This window comes from Pseudopipra pipra, chromosome 1 (genome assembly GCF_036250125.1).
Source record: "Pseudopipra pipra isolate bDixPip1 chromosome 1, bDixPip1.hap1, whole genome shotgun sequence".
In the NCBI taxonomy this organism is placed as follows: Eukaryota; Metazoa; Chordata; class Aves; order Passeriformes; family Pipridae; genus Pseudopipra; species Pseudopipra pipra.
The window spans coordinates 132,032,515-132,054,222 of record NC_087549.1 but is presented as its reverse complement, the minus strand read 5'-3'; the positions used below and the strand labels follow the sequence as shown (position 1 = coordinate 132,054,222).

General features: G+C 37.3%; 1 protein-coding gene across 8 annotated transcripts; it reads right to left on the bottom strand.

Annotated features, from left to right (window-relative positions):
• Positions 1-248: 248 nt before the first annotated feature.
• Positions 249-21,561, bottom strand: KRIT1 (KRIT1 ankyrin repeat containing). Of its 8 annotated transcripts, none has more exons than XM_064677779.1 (18): positions 21,474-21,561; positions 20,104-20,434; positions 19,327-19,448; positions 18,726-18,885; positions 17,488-17,580; positions 16,472-16,601; positions 14,143-14,386; positions 13,721-13,836; positions 13,165-13,308; positions 11,930-12,086; positions 11,540-11,647; positions 9,739-9,895; positions 7,577-7,728; positions 6,747-6,913; positions 4,718-4,805; positions 2,862-3,068; positions 2,443-2,559; positions 249-2,002 (listed from the first exon to the last, which is right to left on the bottom strand). In XM_064677779.1, exons 3-18 carry the CDS (start codon positions 19,426-19,428, stop codon positions 1,934-1,936), a joined length of 2,211 nt encoding a protein of 736 aa, XP_064533849.1. In that variant the 5' UTR covers positions 19,429-19,448; positions 20,104-20,434; positions 21,474-21,561; the 3' UTR covers positions 249-1,933. The 8 variants fall into 8 exon arrangements, 7 of the variants coding, with proteins under 7 accessions (XP_064533849.1, XP_064533835.1, XP_064533817.1 ...); XM_064677765.1 differs by having other exon boundaries at positions 20,363-20,434; XM_064677747.1 differs by lacking the exon at positions 21,474-21,561 and adding an exon at positions 20,538-21,048.
• Positions 21,562-21,708: the final 147 nt, after the last annotated feature.

Below are 21,708 nucleotides of genomic sequence, written 5' to 3'. Positions count from 1 at the left end.
CATCTGCAAACCTCTGCTTTGCCACGACTAACAGTTTCCAGTTTAGCTGATGAATTCTGGAGGGGTTTCCGAGGAGCGCTACCTTAATTCATAGTCACCATGGGACTCTCCCCACAATCCTCTCCAATGGTCTTCCTACATACCCTACAAAGATGAGCCTGTTACAACTTCCTGCTCTTTGGTAATAACACCTGCTTGGTGTAACATTTGATGGCTCATGCTGATTACAAAAATAAAAACACCAGATGTGACTTGTTGCAAACAATTTATTAGGTAGTAATAAATACGAATGTAGCAGAAAGGGCTATACAGCAATAAGGCATATTAATTGTATTGTTAAATAGGCAACTGACACACCGTCTTAACATTTTCCTCTAGTTTTCTAAGAAAGTGCTATGTAGAGAAATGTATTTCTGATACCAGTGCCAAGTGATAGCAGGGATGCACTATGAAGGATCCGACTGTTGCCTTATTTACCTTAAATAAAATATAACAATCCATGAAGATTTACTGTTATTTAGGCCAGTGACTTTTAAGTAGAAAAGTATAGCTTGCTAAGAAGAATACAAAATATAAGTCTCCTGTTCACCTTTTTAACGGCTTACTACTTTAATTTCTTAAACTGCACTTACTAGTAGTAAGGTAAGAGTAAAGTTACTATACAATAGCACAGTTCTTCACATTCATTTTAACTTTTATTTCAAAACTGAGAGGCAAGTGCTAATTTTTATTTTTAAAAAAAAAATTTTTTTACAAAATATTGCACACTATTTTAGCATGCAGTTTACATGGAAGAAATAGTCAAGTGCACTTAAAACCCTGAAATACAACCAGAAACTTTAACGATTTGTGTTACGGATTCTATTTTAATGTACAAGGATATGTTTCAGACTGCATAGAATCCCACCTTACGCTTGGGACCCAACATGTTGAGCCCCAGTCCTGACTCTACAAAGAGCAGGCAGAATACTTAAAACTGTATCTGGCTTCCTTCCAATATAAATCTTCATTTCTGCATCCTGCACTGCTCACAGCCTCAAGAAACTGAAGTAAGCAATCAGTAGGAAAATTAGTTTAACAGAAATAATTTAGTACCTCCTATATGAGTTTTTGCTACTGCATATGTGTTGCAATCCAGGGTAGGATTTATTTTAACTTTCTGAAGTCCTCTGAGTAAGGTTCATTTGTAAATCCGTATCTCCCTCTCCTCCATATACACATTTTATATTGCACAGTAAAAGTAAAAATCCATTTTAAAAAACAAGCATGCTAAACATTCAATATGGCTTCTGAATGATTTAGAGTATTTCCCTTTTGGCATCCTCATGCAACATTTTAGAATAAATATGAATACAAAGTATGAGAAAGTTAAGAGTAAAAATAAAGCAAGCAAAAATGTTTGCCAGAAACCAAACAAAAACCAAGAGTTTATCAAAAGTACTTGCTCAAAGGTCTAACTGGTCTTTTAAGCATATTTATCGACATATCTTAAAAATTAAGCGTGTCTACAAAATACTGTAACATATACCATACTTCCTTGATGTTCCACAGAATGACATGAAAGGTAAATAGGTTAACTGACACTTGCTTAATGGCACTGATAGTCCCATAGTCCTCTGGGAACAAAAGCTTTACAGGATTCATACTTGTCCAACTCGGTAAACCATTTACATTTCATTAGCTTTACTGGTTAAGCTCAAGCCCTACAATAGTTTATATATGAAACACAAAAATATTTATAAAAATAATAGATATGTTGTATAGTTTTTTAAAAAAATAAACCATGCAGCTTCTGTACAAAGTTAAAAAACTGTACAAATTGACTTTTCTACTGTGTAAAACTCATGTACATGGAAGTCTTCTGTTACGATGAGACACAAGTTGTTTTTTGCTTAGCCATCAGACGCCACTTTGTAACTATTGTTCCCTTCGATCATTCATTCCTTTCAGCTGGCATTAACTGGCCATTTAATTTCATCAGAAGTTTAACCACGAGACCTGCCTATGTAAAGGTATGCAATTAAATTCTATCAGCATTTCAGATCTAATGACAATCAAGAATACGACAAATGCAATTTTCAGTCTCTGCTAGTTTCAATCGCAAAGTTACCGTCTCCAGCTCTGTAGTTCTCACTATATTTGGAATATCCTTAGAGTATGAGGGATTGGGCACATGCAACAAACAGTTTCAATTAAAAAAAGTTTACCCTAGTGATTACAGATGCATTTTATGTATTTTGAATTCTGAAGCCTTCACATGGTAGGAAAACAAGCAAACATTCTGAAATATTAATATGAAAGTTTTAAAATAATTTCTGCGGGGGCTTGGCTTGGGCTTCTTTTATACTGTGCCAGGGTGGTCAACCTCCAGAGAGAACAGGGACGCAACTAACTTAGGAAAAAAACAATTGAACATGAAGGATGAAAAATAATAATGCTTACCTGTTTGGTGTGCACAATAAAGCTCATTTTGTTTTCCAGACTGTGGATTTGGAAACATGTATCTCCATCTCCCAACTGCCACATAAAGCAACCGTACTTTAGACTGAGGAGTAAAGCCTACAATGAAATGTAGGAAACTGTCACTCAGAAAATATCCTCCATACCTACAGACTGAACTTTTCTTTGTTCACTTAGACAGGATTCAGACTTAAAAGAAGCACATTCCACAATGTAGTTGTAGTTTATAAAGTAGTAAAGTTGATACAAGACTTTGTTAGTAGTGACTTTAAAAGATCTTAAAATCTTGGAAATTTTCAGTCAAGTTTAACTAAACAGTTGGATGTGAAATTACTTCTAGTACAAAATTTTAAGAGAACAGAATTAAGTTTAATAATCACTGGCAGCACATTTAAGCTGACCTTTGTTTCCATATTGAGGAGGTGCAGCCCTTTTACATTTACTCCTACATACACTTTGATGACTTTATGGCTACTTGAACTTGCTTTGGTGAATATCTGTCCTGTGAAAAAAGCTGCTCCATAAGTAGGAATTTCCCAGCAATTCTGCAAGAACATGCGCTGAAGGTGATGCATCTCCTTACTGACACCTTCACTGGTGCTGAGATTCTAGAAATAAAGGAACAATGGCAATCAACAAGTCTTCTCAAGCAGTTGTGGTTACTTGAAGAAAGCCCCCTGTTTAGTGCAATTCCCACTAAACATATTTCCAAAGTGCTTCCCCTGCAACCATCTTCCCACAGTTAAATTAAACCTCAGAGCCACAGAAAGGCTCAAATGCTAGAAGAGACTGAGACAAAATCCAGATACCTGTATAAGCCTCAGAAATCTGAACACGAACACGTAACCTCTGAACAGCCCCACAGTTTTGCCTTTCTCAGAAGTAACCTGGACTTGGGATAAGCATCTGTGCACCCATCTGACAATAAATGCATCACAATCCTTAAAACTAGGCATTCTTCCTCCTTTAAGGGGTCTAATCCCCCCAAAAACATGGATTTTTTTTGTTTGTTTGTTTTCTAAGCAAAACAGGGGTGAAGATCTCTTTTCACTAGTGGAGCTCACCCTCAGAATGAGAGAGGCTTCTGTTCCTTCCTCTTCAGTAGAGTGAGACAGTCAGAACAAACGATCCCTGGAGTGCTCCCACCTCAAAAAAAACTGATACCAAGCACACTACCAAACAAAAAAATTGGTTGGGCTGTGCACAAGGTGAGAAGGCACAGATATGAGAGAGAGCACAAGTCTTCCACAATTAGGGGGCCATGACTGTGGGCGCGGTAGACAGGATCAACCTCTCTGGATCCCCACCCTACATTACAGCTTACCTGAATTCTACACAGCCATTTTTAACGTGTAAAATCTTTGGAACAAAAGATTACATCTCCTTTCTCCTTCCTCCATATCCCACACCCCAAAATAATGGCCTAAGAGCAGAAGTCAAGAAAGCTGTGCTCATTCTTACATATAATCTGATGATAGAATAGAGACTAATTTGATACACCATAGTCTTAGACCACCATCATCCCCTCCTTCATCTGTATTAGAAAGAACAGGAATGATCTGCTGGATTTTGACAAAAAAGGTGCAGGCACCAAGAGAAAGTTTATGATTGAGTAATCTCATCTCAAAAAGAGGGGCAAGGTCTGAAAACATTCCCTGGGTGGATCTGCAGTGTTTCCTGGGAGCTACCTTTAGTGATGCATGTCAGCTGGTACAGTTCTCTTCCTGACACACCTCACTTTTTCCACAATTATTTATGAAGATCACGAATTTAAACTGACTGCAGCCCTCAGTTAGATGTATTTTAAAGAAGGAGCCCAAGTCCACATTTAAAAATTTTGTTCAATCAACTGCTCTAATCAAAGGAGTCCGTTTGTGTGTGTGTGTGTGTGCGCACATCAGCAGCACTATCAGATCCCCAACATACAGGTTACACTGGCAAAAAGGACTTGGTAATCTATCACAACAAACAGACATGAAAATATAAGTTAGACTTTTTTACATCTATGCCTGAATAGGAAGTATCCCCAATACAGAGGTAACACTGAAGGTAAATTAACAGATTGCAAATATATTTACTTCTAACAAAGAGATCAACTGTAATTGTACAAGAAAAACATTCCAAAAACCCATCCCAAACATTCAGAACATACACATTTCTAGCTTTATATACCAGTATTCCTGTTCATTACCTGACAACCAAAGTGTCAAAAAATGTTTAAGAACAGGATTTTCTACTATTTGCTTATTTATCTCACCTTGTATTCATGAAGTATCCTGTTTGTCCAATGAGGAGCTTTACTTTTTAGTTTAGTGATTGGTACGATAGATTTAAGATTTTCTTCACTAAGAGAAAAACAAAGCAGAAAAAAAGCTTTTCTTCACTAAATAAAGTAAGGAGAAAGAACAATGTCTGCCTCGTATCTTCAAGTCACACACTGAGCTAGAAAGTCAGCTCCTACTCTATCTCATCTCATCAGGTGAGATGGTTTACTGAAATGTAAGCCAAGGCTTCCTAAGGTACAGTATAATACTCAGTTAATGGAAATCCAGCTTTATGTTATACCATCTGTGTCATGCATCATGGACACGGCATGGAGAGGAAATGCCAGCAGCAGAACACACAACTCATAGTTGGTTACAGAGCAGTTTGGTGAATTCCAGTTTAGAAGCCAAAATTATATACAAACAGCCATTTGTATCAGCATTTCACATACTTGAAAAATATGACAGACTGTAGATACTCTTCCCTCCACTCCTGCAGTCAGCATCACTGAGGACTTGGCCCAATTCATTTCCACATGAAAGTTACATGTTACATGACATGAAAGAGAAGCTACTTATATAAAGTAGCCTTTTTCAAAAAAACCAAAACACAGCCAACAAAAAACACTAAAAGGAAGAAAGCAAGCCTTTACTAGTTTGCTATTATGTACAATTAAGACAGTCTCAAAACCTAGTAATGTAACCTATTGAGTAATTTTTAAACTGTATTTGTCTGTAACTGCACATATCATCTACCAAGCAAGAATCCTACACAGGACAGTGCATCCAGATCTTTAAGGTCAAGGATAATCTCACAGAAACAACAGCCTGGATATATTTTTGAAATTACCAGTGTTTTAATAAACATTTATGTCAACTGCAAAAAAAATTCAGACTATAAATCTTTTCATCTGTCTGAAGAACAAGTTGAGATATTTTCCAACATCTTCATTTGAACACGAACAGAAAGCATGGCCAAATGCCCATGAGGCTTTTTTTCCGTCCCAAACTATCTTTCCAGGTAGTTCTGTCTGTAGAGTCAAATACCTCCATTGAGCAGGCTCAGCTTGGAACCACAGTACTGATATGCCTCAGTGTGGACAGGAACAGGAACACCACCCTGCAGCTGCTGGAAGTCAGCAGCGGGCAGTTCTGTACTAAACCCAGCTGGCGTTGAACTGCACGCTCATGCAAGTGGGTAGTCCCACTTAAATCCCATTCTCCTTATGCTCCATCTACCAACTGTGTAACTGCAGGACAATACAACCAAAAAACCAGCAAATCAAGACAGCTCAGTTGATGCTGCGAATGAGAGGAGATGAGAAGCACAGTAGCATTCCAGAACTGCACAGCTGCTGTTCCATGAATGAAGTGAGGTGGAGATGGCGGGGGGTGAAGGTGCACACAGTAGAGAACTGGAATCTTGATGGTCTCAGATATTGCTGTAGAAATGTATGTGGGAAGAAAAAGCCATATCCCAGAATAGCTCAGCTACTGTTGTGCTGGCATGCAGAGAGAAGGGGAGAGAAAAATACCATCTGGCAGAGCCCTACTGGTGCTATGGTTTTGACCAATTTAGTACAGCAGTTCTCATACCAATGACAGAAGATAAATTATATCTTTGGTCTGTCCTCTTCAAAGAGGGAGGAAAGTCAGCCCCAGAAGTTGGTCTAACTGTTTTCCTTAGCACTGTTCAAAGTCTCAGTCCTGTCAGAACCCTTCACTCACATGAATACACTTACTCATTTTGGTATTATTGTAATCTCAGGACAGATCTGTAGGATACAGAACCTCCATCCCTCTGCCTGGAACTGCAACAATTAAGATTAATACATTTTTCAGACCCAGTGTCCAGCTTCTATTTATGCATACAAGGGTTATGTGATTACTCTGAACTACAGCTCAGTAATGGAGAAAAACAACAAATATATCATATCTAAAATGTGAGAGTTCCACAGTAAGTGCTATCTAAAAATACTTAATCTAAACCCATAATTTTAAGTTTTAAACACACATACTTACTTTAAAAAGCCCTGTTTATGTTTCTTGCTCTCATAATTCCCATAGACTATTTGTAGAAGCAGACTTGCCAGTGTGATCAGCTTGGCATCAGGTGATGTATAAAAACCTTTCAGTAAATTATATCTGGCTTCATCAAAAAGAATAAGAATAGCCAATGGATCCTCAATCTGTTAAAAAGATATAAATAATATGATTTCTTTGTAAAAAAGAAAATGAGCTTAGAAACTATAAATATAATTTCTCACTGATTCAGAACAGAAGACAAAGGTGTGATCCTGACTGAAGTGTACATTTTAGTAGTGCTTTGTAATAGAAAAAATAACATATTTTCACTGATTTACTTCAACACTTCACTGATCTAACAAACAAATGAAAGGTGACTAGGATACCATGCCCAATCAGAAGGTTCATAAAAATACTGATACATATGGATTTTTCCTCCGTGAGTTCATTTTGAGTAATATGTTTGTATAATCCCATCAAAACCAACCAATTAAATAACTGAAAAACAACAGCATAAGGAAGAGAAAGAAAATCGGGCAGGTTGTTTTTAGCTGTATGACAGACAGACAGACAGAGACTGACACACAGAGACAGATGATAAACCAAACAGCTGAGAGGGTGAGAAAGAGACAGAGAATAGAGAGATGGCAGGAAGGTGAGAGAGAGGGAGGGAAGAATGTGAAGACTCAAACTATTACAAAAACGGAGAGGAGATGTCAGGCTTAATAAGTTTGGATATTACTACAGTCACTATACACACTGAGTGCTAATGGTCAAAGTGTTCTGAGTCTGATCATGATTTCAAGCTATCACTTCCAAATGCTGACCTTTTTTTCTATTTCCAGTGGAAGTCTCACATCCCTTCTCAGGAAAAGCTGTGAAGTTTCCCTTTGAGGATCCAAGTTTGTCAGTTCAGTGAATATTTCAGGCCAGTCTCGAATATGTTGCAAAGGCTTGTGATATGGCTTCAGCTGGAGGCCTAAAAAATAACAGGGTTTGATTCTAAATAATAAAACAGAATAACCCAGTACATACACACACATATATACATAAATTATTAAATGCTGCACCAAAACCAGGGTGTCTGAAATTGAGGACTCATTAACAAATATTTTCCCTATGTTTTCTAAACTGCTACATATAAAAGGTTTTGAAAATATGGATTTATTGGAAAAACTCCTTGCATCAATTCACTAAATGCAGTAGTGATGAAACTTCGTTATTTTCAGTTTCTCAAGAGTAAGTGGTATTTAAAAATTTAATTGAGTACCAAGACTGACCTTAAAAACAAGATAATAAAACATTAGAGACTGTTTTTTCTATTATTATGGGAGAAATACAAAGTCCAATAATCTTATTTCTGACAGAAAAATACAGATATAATTTATCTTATAAATGTATTTGCCATTTTTGTGTACATATATATTGACCATAAACTTTTCAGAACAGACATTTTTCTTTTTAATCTGTAAAATGTCTTGATTCTTCGCAGGATAACGTCATTCAATGTTTCATGTTCTCCTCTGTATACGAGACGTGCAACATTAATACAAAGCTTTCAGCTGCAGTCCTACTATGTACTAGTCTGTACCTTCAGCTCACTCACCCTTCCTGTCCTTAGATCATTGCTTGGCTTTTTCTAGGAGTGAGGCTGTATCTGCCTCCTTGTCACTGCTCTGGCTTTCACACTGTGACATCTCACATTATAGGAAAAACTTCAACAGACATGTTATTACAGTGCAACATCACTCACTGAGAACAATCTGTTCATTCAACTTACTTACCCATCTTACTTGCAAACACAGGAAAACATTATCTGTCCTACCAGCAAGAAATCTATGGTCCTTACAGTTGTATGCAAACTGCAAGAAACATACTTCATAATGAACCTTGTCCCTTAGGTGTTTGAAGCCATAAAACAGAAGCTCATTTTCAAACTAAATATCTAAAGAATTAAACAATGTATCAGTGAGCTCATCCCCTCAAATGCGAAGGTGCAAATGCAAATGACTCTATGAAAACATGACATATTTAGAAAAGGCAAAAGCAGCAACACTTTAACACTCAAACACTTCCCTTCCTTTTCTTCCAGATATTAACACCTATGTTTATCTCAGTGTTACAGTAGTCGTGTGGCATACAGCAAAGTAAAAAGGCAAAAGGCATGACACTGGGAGAGAAAGATTAAAGAATGAAGAAAAGATTTCTGCAATATTTAGAGCACAGTATCCTACCAGAGCTGAATTGTGCTTTGTAATCCATGATAATGTGTCCTATAGCTATCGTGTTGCACTAGTACTGTTGACCACAATTTCTGACAAAACCCAATCACACTCATTGACTCTTTTGGGGTTCTGTTCATCTTTTCCTATTAACTCAAACGAAAATTATAATATACTTTTCATTTAGACCGGAAATACCAAAAAAATACAACAAATGTAATAGTGACTTTTTGCATCAGGAGTCTCTCTCACCAAATAAATCTGAGAATTCATTTATCAAAAATTATTTTGGTGCACAACACATGAAAATTCACATGATTAAAGGACCTAATAAAAAACACATTAATTGGCTTGCTTTAATTACTACTTTTAAAAAGACTAAACATCTATAAACAACTACATGCATCCAATTTCAGATACGCTGGGAAGAAAAACACAACTAAAGCCAGGATAAGCCAGCAGTAAGGACTGTGACAGCCAAGGTGCCCTGTAACAGAAAGACAACCTGGACTAGCTTCATCTTCCTGGATGAAATACATTCTAGGTGCCACAGTGATCCACAGGCAGACCTACTGAGCGTCCCCAAAGTGAAAGCTAAAACAAAGAAGCTCTGTAGCTCTGAAAGCACACTTTGGAGACATCAGGCTGTAAAGGCTGTCAGAGAGCATGTTTCCTGCTTTCCTAGGACAGTATTATTTTTTCCTAACGATAAGCAGAAATAAACTATGATAAAATCTCAAGTATATCCATCACCCTTGTTGACTTACTGAGGTTCTCAGAACAGATCCAGATAGTGAAGTACTGCTGAGTTTCTTGAGACAAGCGCATGCCCTCCATTATTTGCTGCACAGTGGTATTGTTTCCGTGTTTCAACTCGACAGAACGATATGATCCATCCATACGGTAAATTCGTGCCTTTTCATACTACACAAAAATGTAAACATATTAAAAATCCAACTTGTTAAAATCCTTTCTGTTGGTGCTTCTGAAGAGGAAAGTAGTTTTACCATAATTCAGCAACATCCATAATGTTGGGAAAAAGAGCACTGCACAATTCCTGCATATTTATCAAAATTGCTTGGGTTTTGTCCTGTGCAAGTTCATATACTGTGTTTTTTAAAACAATAACTTCCAGAAAGTTATTACTGGTATTTTGAGGACTTCTTTTAAACTTGAAGGCAAGCAGGCATTTAAAAGTTCCTTGAGGGATATGGGCTCAACTGCCTATGCATATCCCAGAATGTCTACCTTGCTATTACCGGCAGGTTATGAATTTTCCCCTTCATTAGTCTATGTTAAAAAGACTCATCTTTCAGAGGGAAGCATCCACCTTTTACTCAGACCCCACTACAATAAGAATACAATCTCATTAAATCTTACAGTGCTTCTATATTACTACTAATAAATCCTTTTCCCCTCCAGAACTCCCACAGCTTTCACTGGAAATTGTATGTGAGCCCACAACATGCCTCCTGAAAGTCATATGTAAATGTAAATCAGGTGCTTGAAGCATACACAAAGCCATAAATTAATGAAATGTCTTGTTTTCATCTCTTTAACAGGTTAAACGTTTCAGCTGCTTGAATAAAAAAGTCATAAGAATTTCCCCTTCTCAAATCTACGAAATCATCGAGAACTGAGTTTCTAAAAACTTTTGAAAAAAAAAGATGGATGACTTGAAAATGACAACTGACTGAAAATGAGCCTGGAATGGAAAACATCAGTCTATTTTTGCTGCAGTAGTCACTGTCCCTCCTACTGCAGTAATTTCTGGGTTTTTTTTTATTTTAATGTATTAAATAGTAATAAGTGACAACATGATATCACCTCTTACACTGTGAAATCTACTTAAAATGTGTCCATTAGTCTTCAGTCATTAGACATACACACCTGCCATTTAATCAACTGCATAATAAGAACCCTAAAATAAAGGTCAGTTCCTTCCTTAATTATTTTGGAAGGTCATTCATACAGAGTAAAATGAAGATAATTTAAAACATCTTGAAAAACTGACTGGTTTACTACCACCTTCCTACAGGGATATCAGTTGCATCTGATTCAAAGAAAAGAAACAAGTGGTTTTATATCATTTGGCTAATATTAAATCTACTTCAGGATAAGAGGAATCACATTGTAAATTTTTTTTCCTACCCTGGCTAAATATCCACTGGCTGCCAAGGAAGCCTACACTGACTAACTGATGTAAGGTCTGCTTTGCAGAAGCCTACATTTAACCAGCTGAATACTCCTGTTTATCAACATATAAGATGACAATGCACAAAGAAAGCTGATGGTTGTATGACCAAAAGTAGACATAAAATCAGAAGCTGATGTGATGCTCCTACAACTAAATCAGAGCATCACGTTTAAAGTCTTACATGTATTTCTTGGGACATGAAACAGAACAGAAACGTTTAAAGAGACAAAATGTCAGTTTGCCAATATTTTCACTAATAATTTCAGTGTACTGCACTTTTCCAGTAACAGCTGTAAGTGAGCCCAGCTCTCCTACAAGTTTAAGTGTAAATTAAATATAAAATTTAAACTACTTAGAAAATGAACTCATACAGGTTTATTTATGGCTTCCTTCAGTAGTTTTGCAGCTTCTTCCCACTCATTTTGTTTGTTCTCTTCACAGACATTCAGTGGAGATCTTCCTTGTTGATCAGTAATGTGCTGTAAACACAAACAGAAACACTGATTCTAGCTCTATTTCACTGCAGTCAGGGAAAACATTTACACATTTTCAAGACAGTTAAGGTTCTTGATCATAGAGTTCAAACTTTTAATTAATGTAAAATGGGAAGAGTAGGAGTAATGAAATATATTTAACCACTTTTTTGTAATGTCTTAACAAGATCATTGTGTTTACACATTGTGATCTGGACACAAAATATTTCACATACACAAGCTGAAGTGTTGCTAAAACTTCTATTTCTATACATAAACTGAACTTACTCTGTCAATTTCTGGATGATTTAGTAGAATTTGTACTATTTCAGCATGGCCACCTCCAGCAGCAAAATGAAGAGGAGAACTAAGTTGGCCATTCAAAAGGTTTGGATTGCATTTCCCTTTCTCCAACAGCATTCGGGTGGCTTCAACTTTTCCATACCTGCAGAGAGGGTTAAAGCAGAACAGACACAGCAAATGTAAAATATTTTTTTCAGATAGTCCTAAATATGAAAAAGTCTTTTTCTACACTCAAGAGCTTTTTAGCTTCCAAATTACACCAAAGAAAATGGAACATTAATAAGTTTGTAGAAATTAACATCAGTTCTGCACTTCTTTGGTATTCATTGGTCTAGTAACCATTTATTGGATTAATTCTAGACAAACTGAACCTTGTTTTAAACTAGCTGAGTTTGGGCAGTTGTAGTGATTCAGTCATGGCTGAACAGAGTTCAGCCTTGGATGGGGAAAAAAAAAAATCTCTGTGACAATCAGAGTTCAGCTTCTGATTGCAGGCAGCTGGATCCGGAGGATTCTTCAGCCTCATACTTATAACTAGTAACTCTTGTGTATACTTTATGTAAAAATTATTTGCAAACTTTCTCACAAACACTAAAAATCAAGTAAGGTTGTGGGTTTTTTATAATCAAGTTTTATTTTTGTGTTATTCATATCGTCAGACATACTGACCACTACATCTACAAAAGACTAACTGCTACAAAGATAAAACATTTTTACAACTGAGGAAAGCTTTCAAGTACTTACAGATTAAATCACAGTTAGAGTCAGACAAGTTGACCTCTGTAAATTACCTAGTTCAGCTTCCCACTCAAAGTTTCACCAGCACCAAAACATGCTCAGCTCAGATACTGCTATGCTGTAAAACTACTCATAGCCTTTAGCCAGCAAAGACTGTAGAAGTTACCACACTAAACTAGACCCAGTGTCTCCAACAGGAATTAGAATAGGTACTCAGAAGAGATGTAACACGCAATAGGTAAGTGATGACATGATCTCCACACCCGGTCTCCTACAAAACCATTCAAGTGAAAATTATCTGAAAACCTGAAGCAATCTTTCTCTTCAGAAGGTTAACACTAACATATATTAGAATCACAGCATAAGAAGTCTAGATGTTTTTTATTTCTTCTTTTTGAGGCTGATAAATTACATAAATTATTAGTGCTACAGAATCATGATAGCAAGAATGCATTTGATTGGCAAAACTCTCATTGACTCACCAGCATGCATAATGGATTGGTGCCCAATGGTCACTATCTAACTGATTAACAGAGAACTTTTTATCCAGAAGGTGGCTTAGTAAATCAGAGTCGCCTTCACAAGCACTGCGGTGAAGAGGGAAATCATCTACCCACTGGTGTTCCCTATGAATTAAAAGGGGAAACAGGAGGAAAACACCATTCAGAAATATCACAATAGTTGAAAACATCAGCATTTTAAAAATTACTAACATAGCACTAACTGTAGATCTACATGAAGAATAAAATTGAAGTTCACGCAGCTAGTATTTTTGTCATGCAGTAGTCAAGCCAGAGCTGTATTTCTTATGCCAAGAAATGCTTCTCTAATGTTTATAATTTACACCTTTCTTAATCCATCCTTTAACTGTTGTGTTTCAGCACTTAGAGACTTTAAAGTAGAATTTTTAATTAAAAAGTATTTATACAGTAAAGCCCTAAATTAATAGGAATCTCACTCTGACCAAGTCTACCAAGTGCTACCGTAATATAACAAAACAAAATTATCAACTAATGAAAAAGGAATGTAACGTAATACTTGTCCTCTGTGACACTGCTCATGCTACGTTGCCACTTTTCTCTTTTAGGAATCTGAATCTTTGAATAGTCTGGGGCTCCAAGGCCAAAGTATGGATTTATTACCACCTTGTCAACCTGTGAAGACATAATTTAAACATCGCTGAAGAAATATCTTACTGGGATTTGCTACACAATCCCCCAGCCAGGCGAGGTATTCTCTTGAAACCAAAGTTATGATAGTAACATTTCATAATTAAAGAGAATGATGTTCAAATTGAGGATTTGAGAAATTATTGCACATCTACTGCTAAATAATGAAATCTGACTGTATTAAACATAAAGCACACACCTATATCAAATAAATGAATGTATGAATGAATGAATGTATGAATGAAAATGTATGTATGTTTTAAAAATATTAAAAGAAAATATAGTTCTTACCCTGTTGGTATATTGAAGGTCTGATCCAAATAAAGGATTATAGATACACATATCTGCTTTCTCCAATGCCAGCATTTTACTCTTTATTTCCAGGGCAGTATAACCCATGTGTAATGAGCTCTCTGTTTGGCCAGGTTCTATAGCATAGGCAGGGTTTATTACATTTGTTTTAATTCTCTCAAGAGGAGATGGTCTGAATAAAGCTGGGATGGAGTGAGACTGGGTGTGCCGTTCATCCAGCCACCTGCAGGAGAGAATGGGGGAATAACTCATTTTCAGGTAGAAAAGGATTATTTTGGTCATCTTGTCCATTATTTTGTTTGATTAAGAGCTGTATGTATGACAATCACAAATTTTAATTAAAAACATTATAATGTGCACAGTCAATTTTATATGACTAATCCCCAAACATGAAATTTGTTAAACACACACAGTTAAGCAATTGTATTTGCTGAAACACATTTCCTGTGGATGGAAACTTTCAAAGAAAAGGAAATTACAAGCTAAGAGTAACACTGGTTATAACCAAAAACTTAACCACACCAATGTGTCACCATTTCGTTTACTTTCAGTTTATCAATACTCCTACTCCCAACATACAAATTTTGAAAATTAAAGCAGTTTTTTTAAGGGTCAGTTTCAATATCTGTGCTGACTTAAGCCTTCCAAGTCATGTGTTTCATTAGGGAGAGACAGAAAAAGGCAAAAAACCCATAAGGTCCAATTTCCAGACTGCTAAGTCTCTTTCACATAGGCTACCACCTGCCTTTTCACAAAGATGTGCTGAAGTTTATTCTCTTCCCAGTGTGTTCCTACTGACAGTATAGAGTTTTAAAGCCCCCTTACTCTCAGCTACTGGGGAAAGTCAGTATTGTGCACCTGCTCCATTTTTTCCTGCCACATATGTAATATAACAAGGTTCAGGTCAAGTTGTTCATCTTGGTTTTTGGATAAATGTATCTTCACTGAGCCCCTAAATTATTTTAGTGTTATGTTGAGTAGTGCACATTTTAACTAAGGGTCTAAAGCCGGGTTTGTATTTAGGTTTCTGCACATGCTTTCTCATGAACTTGAGGTAAACCTGTGCTTTGCTGGAATGTGATATAATCAGTTTAGTGATTTAGCCTGGAAATATAGATGAAAGAGAAGTACATACTTTGGACATTGACTGACAGACCACTGAGATCTTGTCTGTCCAAGAACCACGTGTAAGGATGGCAGAAGGTGACCTGCAGTTTAATGAATATGCTTAGGCCTGTATTTGTAAGTCCCAGACCCAAGCTATGACATGCTACAAAAGCAGCACTCTCTTCACTCACTCATGGTCCTGCTGGGAAGGAGGACTGTAAAATTGTGGTCATTGTGCTATAAACACACTCTAAGGTATTTTCAAGCATTTTCTCTAAATATTTGGTGGATAAATTAATTATGGCAGTTTGAATATTTGAGAAGTGTTTTTTCAGATTATTACATAGAGAACAACGAATATAAACTATTTTCTCTTATACTTCCAAGGCTTCTCTCACAACTATGAGGCTTGAAACACTTTTAAGCAGAGCTTAGAGTCTGAAGGCATTCAGTAAGCAGCAAAGAAATATAGCTGGTATGATGGTATACATGGAAATATGACAACTCTACTAATAAACTCTAAAAACCCTACACACAGAACCTTTTAGATAATAGCCTGTAATGTATGATTTTTCATGTTAGCCAGGAGTTTCAGATAACTTTATTAATGCAAATAAGCTCTGATATTCCTTGTTCAGAGTACATTAAAAAAAAAAAAAATCTGCTCACATACTCAAACTTCAAATTACTATAAATCTGGCTAAACAACTAATCACCTTTCTAAAATTTAATTCCCTAGTGCAAATAGATTTGTGTGTCTAGGGAAGATGCACTCCCTTTCTACAGGGAGATTTAATTTAAATGCAAATCTTAATGGTATACAATTACAGGATATTTTTACTACATTGGCAAATGCTCTTACAGATGACAATTATGTCACTTACAAAAGATTAAACATATGATTTTATAAAACATTCACTGTGAGCAAGAACTTCCAAAAAGCCACTTGATTTAGATAAGCAAAACCTTCTCGAGTTTGCAAAAAAAGTTTAGAAAGATTTAAAAATCTGCTGTCAAGGTTTCAATTTCTGATAAACATGAAGACAATAACATGATATCATGATGATTTCCTTCTTAATCACAAGAATTCTATACAAACAATGTGCTATATTTAAAAATTATCTTTTATATATATTTATATTTTTATATAAAATATGAAATTATTATATTTTAATGTATTTTCACTGATGGCATTTCTTACTTATCCAAGGCAATTAACATTTTTGCAGTCAGCGTAGCAAAATGGGTGCTGGATTCACTGCAGACTCTCATGATGTCTTGTAAACAGTAGAACACGGGGCATCCAGGACTGTATGTATACTTTGTATTATCTAAAAAGGAAACATGCTCTGAAGACACATCAGTGAGAAGAATCTCATTTTCCCTTCTGCATCTTTTGTAGTTACACTTTCCTAACTAATTAAGAGTATATTCTAACTTTAGACTAGAGTAACTTAATTTTTTCAAAATAATGATTGATAGAAATTACATACAATCCTTACATTAATCCACAACCCAAAAGGGTAGACTTAAAAACCAAAAAGTATTCTGTCACTATTTCATCAGTGTGATCAGCTTCATCTGAGGAATTAATGTTAAATGTATACTATTACCAGAAAAAAAAAGAAGAGGACTCAGGACTAGAAGGGGTTACCAATAACTGTATTGTTATTGGTAACTCCACAATGGTATCTATTTGATAGGTTTCATCATTAAATGCTATAAGTAAGGCAAAAATGAAAAAGTTCCTCCAAAAGCAGAGAGACATTTACTTCAGGTTTGGGGGCTTTTTTTTAATATTTTTCTGACAAGAAATTTACTTTGCCTTCTACACTGTATTTACTGTGTAGAGACTTCAATAAGCATTCTTCTCCGAGTAAAGAACACTGAACTGAGTAGGATGTCTTACAGTTGCACTCAGCAAATTCTACACAAGTTAACGCACATGTTTTGAAAATATGATCAAGTGCACAAATACTGCTTAAAACAGAAGTGTGACAGCATTACAGAAACAAAGGCAATACATTAAATACAAGTTTTTTTCCATAATTTTAAGTAACTTCTTCAAGTTTTAAAATATTCAGAGAGAGTTTTTCACCTGAATGCAACTTTTAATGCTTAAATACAGAAAATGCCATACATCATACTCATAAAAAAATGAACCCTCAAGTGAACTGCTAAAATGGGTGCAGCTTCAGAAATCATGCTCAGCATTACCTTTCACAACAGTTGGAACAATGTAAAGAGATGCCTCCTGGCCTGCCTTCTCTCCATCTAGAGGAAACTTCTTCATTAACACTACACGCTTTCCTAGCACAGTATTAAAAAAAACAACACAAAACAATTAATTAATCAACAAAACAAAGGAAAAAAATCTAGAGTTGGCTATCTGAAAGCTTACCAGACAATCTCCCTAATTTCTAGGAAGAAAACAATTATGATTATACCTATAATCTAAAGCAAGCTAAGAAAATCTAAATACATAAGAAAAACATAAATATGTATAAATCCATTAACATGCAAAAGTGACATGACTGTAGCCCTTTATAGCAGGGGGTTTTTTTGCTTGTCTGACCTCAGCTGCATATTTCAGCAGCAGTCACACTAAGCTGAGCATATTAATATTTGGGCTTTCTGTGTGAGTCAATTTAAAACTCTTTAAACTGTATAAGAAACAGACAGGTTTTGCTTTTACAAGACATTCCTTGATATGTATTAATTCTGTTATTCTGTGTTTGCTGAATAACAAGCTTTGTTAGGTCTGTCCAGCTGCAGCTATTGCCACCTGCGACATTTTACCATGCAACCAGCTATTCCTCCTTTAAATTGTCAGCACTGCATTGACTTGTCCTCACTGAACCTTCCCAGTATAACCTTACGTACAAAACAGAGATGAGGTACATAGCAAAAAACGAAAGTTCTTTAGTCTGTATAGTTTATACCAATCTGGAAATGAAATAATGCTGGAAAACAAATTTGTCAGCACAAGTGTGAGGTTCTTTACTAGATCAGCTATGCAACAACAATGAAAAAGAAAACGTACTCATTAAATTCCATCTGTAAGTGATACAGTTATGCCAGACTTTAGAATCTATGAATTCACTAGTGCAAGTCAAATTTTAGCTGAAATTAAGGATAAAAAAGCCACTTCCATCTGGTTTACTGGAAGTTTAGCTATAAACCTAAACTTGAGGTGAAGAAGTAGCATAGACAAAGTTTCATTTATTAAAAATCTTTTAGTAAGTATTTTTATAGAGTTGGAAGGTAAAGGAACACAAAGGTAAATTAAAGGGTTTAGCTGTATAGTTATCTTGGGGTTTTGTGATGAACCTCCAAACATACCTTCTTTTTTTTATACTAATTTCATGCTTCAGGCACAACCTTGCCAAGCCAAATTAATTTAAAAAGCATTTTTATTAAGCTATCAATAATATATCAGATTAAAATCTTTTTACCTTTAATACCCTGATTGGCTGGTGAAATTGGTTTGGTGGCTTCTAATACATAATCCAAGATGCTCTGGGTTATCTCAGTGCCTCCTTGAAGTTTAGTTTCCAGCAAAACTTTCTTTCTTTTTTTCTTTTGGCCTTCAATGGGAACTTCAAGCAACAAAATCTTTCAAACAATAATGAAACCAAAGGAGTTTAAGCACAACTGAAAGAAGCACAGAACCTTTTCCTTTATTATTATTATTTATTGTACTACTGTAAAAGCAGTAACAACTCAAGAAGTACTGAATATTGAGGAGCAGGATGGTGAAGTCAGGATGACCTCTGCAACAGGTTAAAGAGAAAAACACAAGGCTACACCCTTGTAACGAGCAGCCCACAGGGCAAAAGGCCCTGAAATAAAATACATAGGTATTACAAAACCATAAAGTGTCCAAATACCATAAGGATGGAGCAATGCATAGTAAGTATATGACACATATAGACGTTACTTAAGTAATCTTACTGTCAGATTTTTCTCTTCTCCTATATTATTACTTATTTACTATAATGCATTATTTAAAAAAAACCAACATCTAATAGACAATAAAAATTAAAATATTTTTACTTCATAGGATTTAGCTCGATATTCCCGAGAATTGAGGCTAGCAGTGTTTTTTGGACGAATCACAGCAACATATGCATCTCCAATGTTTTCTGGGTTTCCCATCTCTCCTTCTTATTTTATCACTGGAAACAACAAATAAACAGGAAGTAAAGGTTCAGTTGAAAAAGCCATCCAAGAGCACAGTAAACTTCAGGATGTAGTGGTTATATCCACTGGTACTTTGCACTATTCATTTATTGTTCTTTAGCTGGAGAAATGCCAATGGCTGATATAATTCTGCTTCCTTTTTGTGAAAGGGGAAAATAGTACATCACATAGATTTATTACAAATAATCTTGTTCTCTAACTCACTTTTAAAATAAAAAGAATGTATTTTTTTCACTTTGTAACTATCTTCCCCATTTTCCAAGCCAGGCAAAAGGTCAAAGAAATTTAGAACTCTGGAAAAGATACGAAATCGAAAGTGATTCTAAAGTGACAAGCACTGTAAATTATAAAATGTGCTGCAACAAATTACTGCATTTCTATGAGTTCCATGGGGATTTCAAGAAAATACCTGGTTTTTTTCTCCTCCCCTCCAAAGTAGAACACGGTCTTGCCTACAGCCAAGTAACAAAACTGATGAACTCTAATATGGATTCATTTACTTAGTTTTACTTCAGTGGGATTGCAAAGTGGTGCATAATTCATTCAAACAGAGCTTCTGAAAGGAATACATCATTAGTTTTTGCAAAAAGTGGACAGAGGCTTTTATATTTAAGGAAAAAAATTGCTTACCCTTCTGTTTAAACCAAGGTGAGAATTCTTATAATCACAAAATTGTATGAAAATTATAGGGAAAATCTCCTAAAGCTAAATCACTCCACACATCAGCTTTGAGAAAGAAAGGTCATGCCTGACCATTAGCCCCTTCCAGCTGATCATTTTCTTCATCTGCAAATGAACACCCTTTCATTCCATAGCATCAGTAAGCGCATGTTTTTTGCGGAATAATTCCTCCACAGATTTTAAATGTTACTATTTCTAGCTTCTTCACCTCTCCTAGAAGAAACAGAGGTCTTCAGATCCCCATGCCCTTAGTCCAGTAATTTTCTTGGGATCAGATTACCTGAAAACATAGTAAAAAAAAAAATCCCAACATAAATAACAGCATGGTCATTTTCACCTTCAGTTAAGCTAAATACTGATGAATAGATGATTAGTCATGGTACCTGAATAGTAATATCCAAAGAGAAACATCTAATGATTGTCATTACAGTAGCATCTAGAAACATTAAGCAAGCAATGTGCTGACTTGTGATAAGTCATACTTTGCGATATCAAGAGTTTTAAAAGAAAAAAGAAACAACTATCCCTTATGAGCAGTTGGGAAAGGCATGGTCCCTGGGTATCCTTACATGTGCTGGGATATACTTGGCTTGGGTCACTGGCTTGTGCGGAGGGAATCTGCACTGGTAGGGCCAGGCTACCTGGGCAGCAGGTGATGAAACAGGCAAATAAGCAGCGGGTCAACTCCCTCTGCCAGTGCTCTGCACTAAATCCAGAGCACGTCTGGGAAACCGAAAGCCCCAGGAGCTGCGATACGAATGGAGAAAACAAAAACTGAGGATGAAGAAGGATAGGGCTGCAAGGCTGTAACAACAAACGGAAGGCACCACCGGGAACTGACCCTGACCAAACCCAGTGCCAACAACGCGGCCCCATCCCAAAGGCTGCCGGTCTGAAGAACACGCCTCATTCCAGCTTCTCCCAGCACCGCCGACGCTTCCCGCCTCCCATAGGACCCCCCGGGACGAGGCAGACGGCGGCTCCCGCCGGGATCACGGCCCCACCACGGAGGAGACCGCCCGGGTTCCACGGCCTCCCCCGCAGCGCCGCCTCCGTGGGCATGGCGGGACCCGGCCGCTCTCGGAGGAGGGCGCCAGGCGGGGGCGGCCCCGCGCCCCAGCGCCTCCCGCCCCCGCCGCCCGGCCGGGAAACGCCCTCGAACTTCCCCGGCCGCGCCCAGGAGCCGCCGGGCAGTATCCCCGGAGCGGTGCTCCCGCTGCAGTCCCGTGGGGCAGGAGCGGCTCCTGCGTCCGCGAGACCGCCCTGGGGCCGAGGTCAGGGACAGCGCCCCGGTCCCGCTCGCTCCCTGCCTGCCTTGCCTTCCTCGGTCGCACCGGCCGTCGCCTGCCCGCCGCATCCTCCCGCCGCCCAGGCCCCGCGTCCCGCCCCGCTCCGCCCCACCCCGCCCCGCTCCCTCCCCCGGCTCGGCGGATCCGCTTCCCGTCAGAGCTCCGCGGGCCTCGGCTGCCGATGAGTTTCCGGGTCGGCGGCCTGAACTTGTGCTGCCTCCGCCGCCGATTGTTGACCGCGGGCGGAGATAGAGGGAGCGAGCCG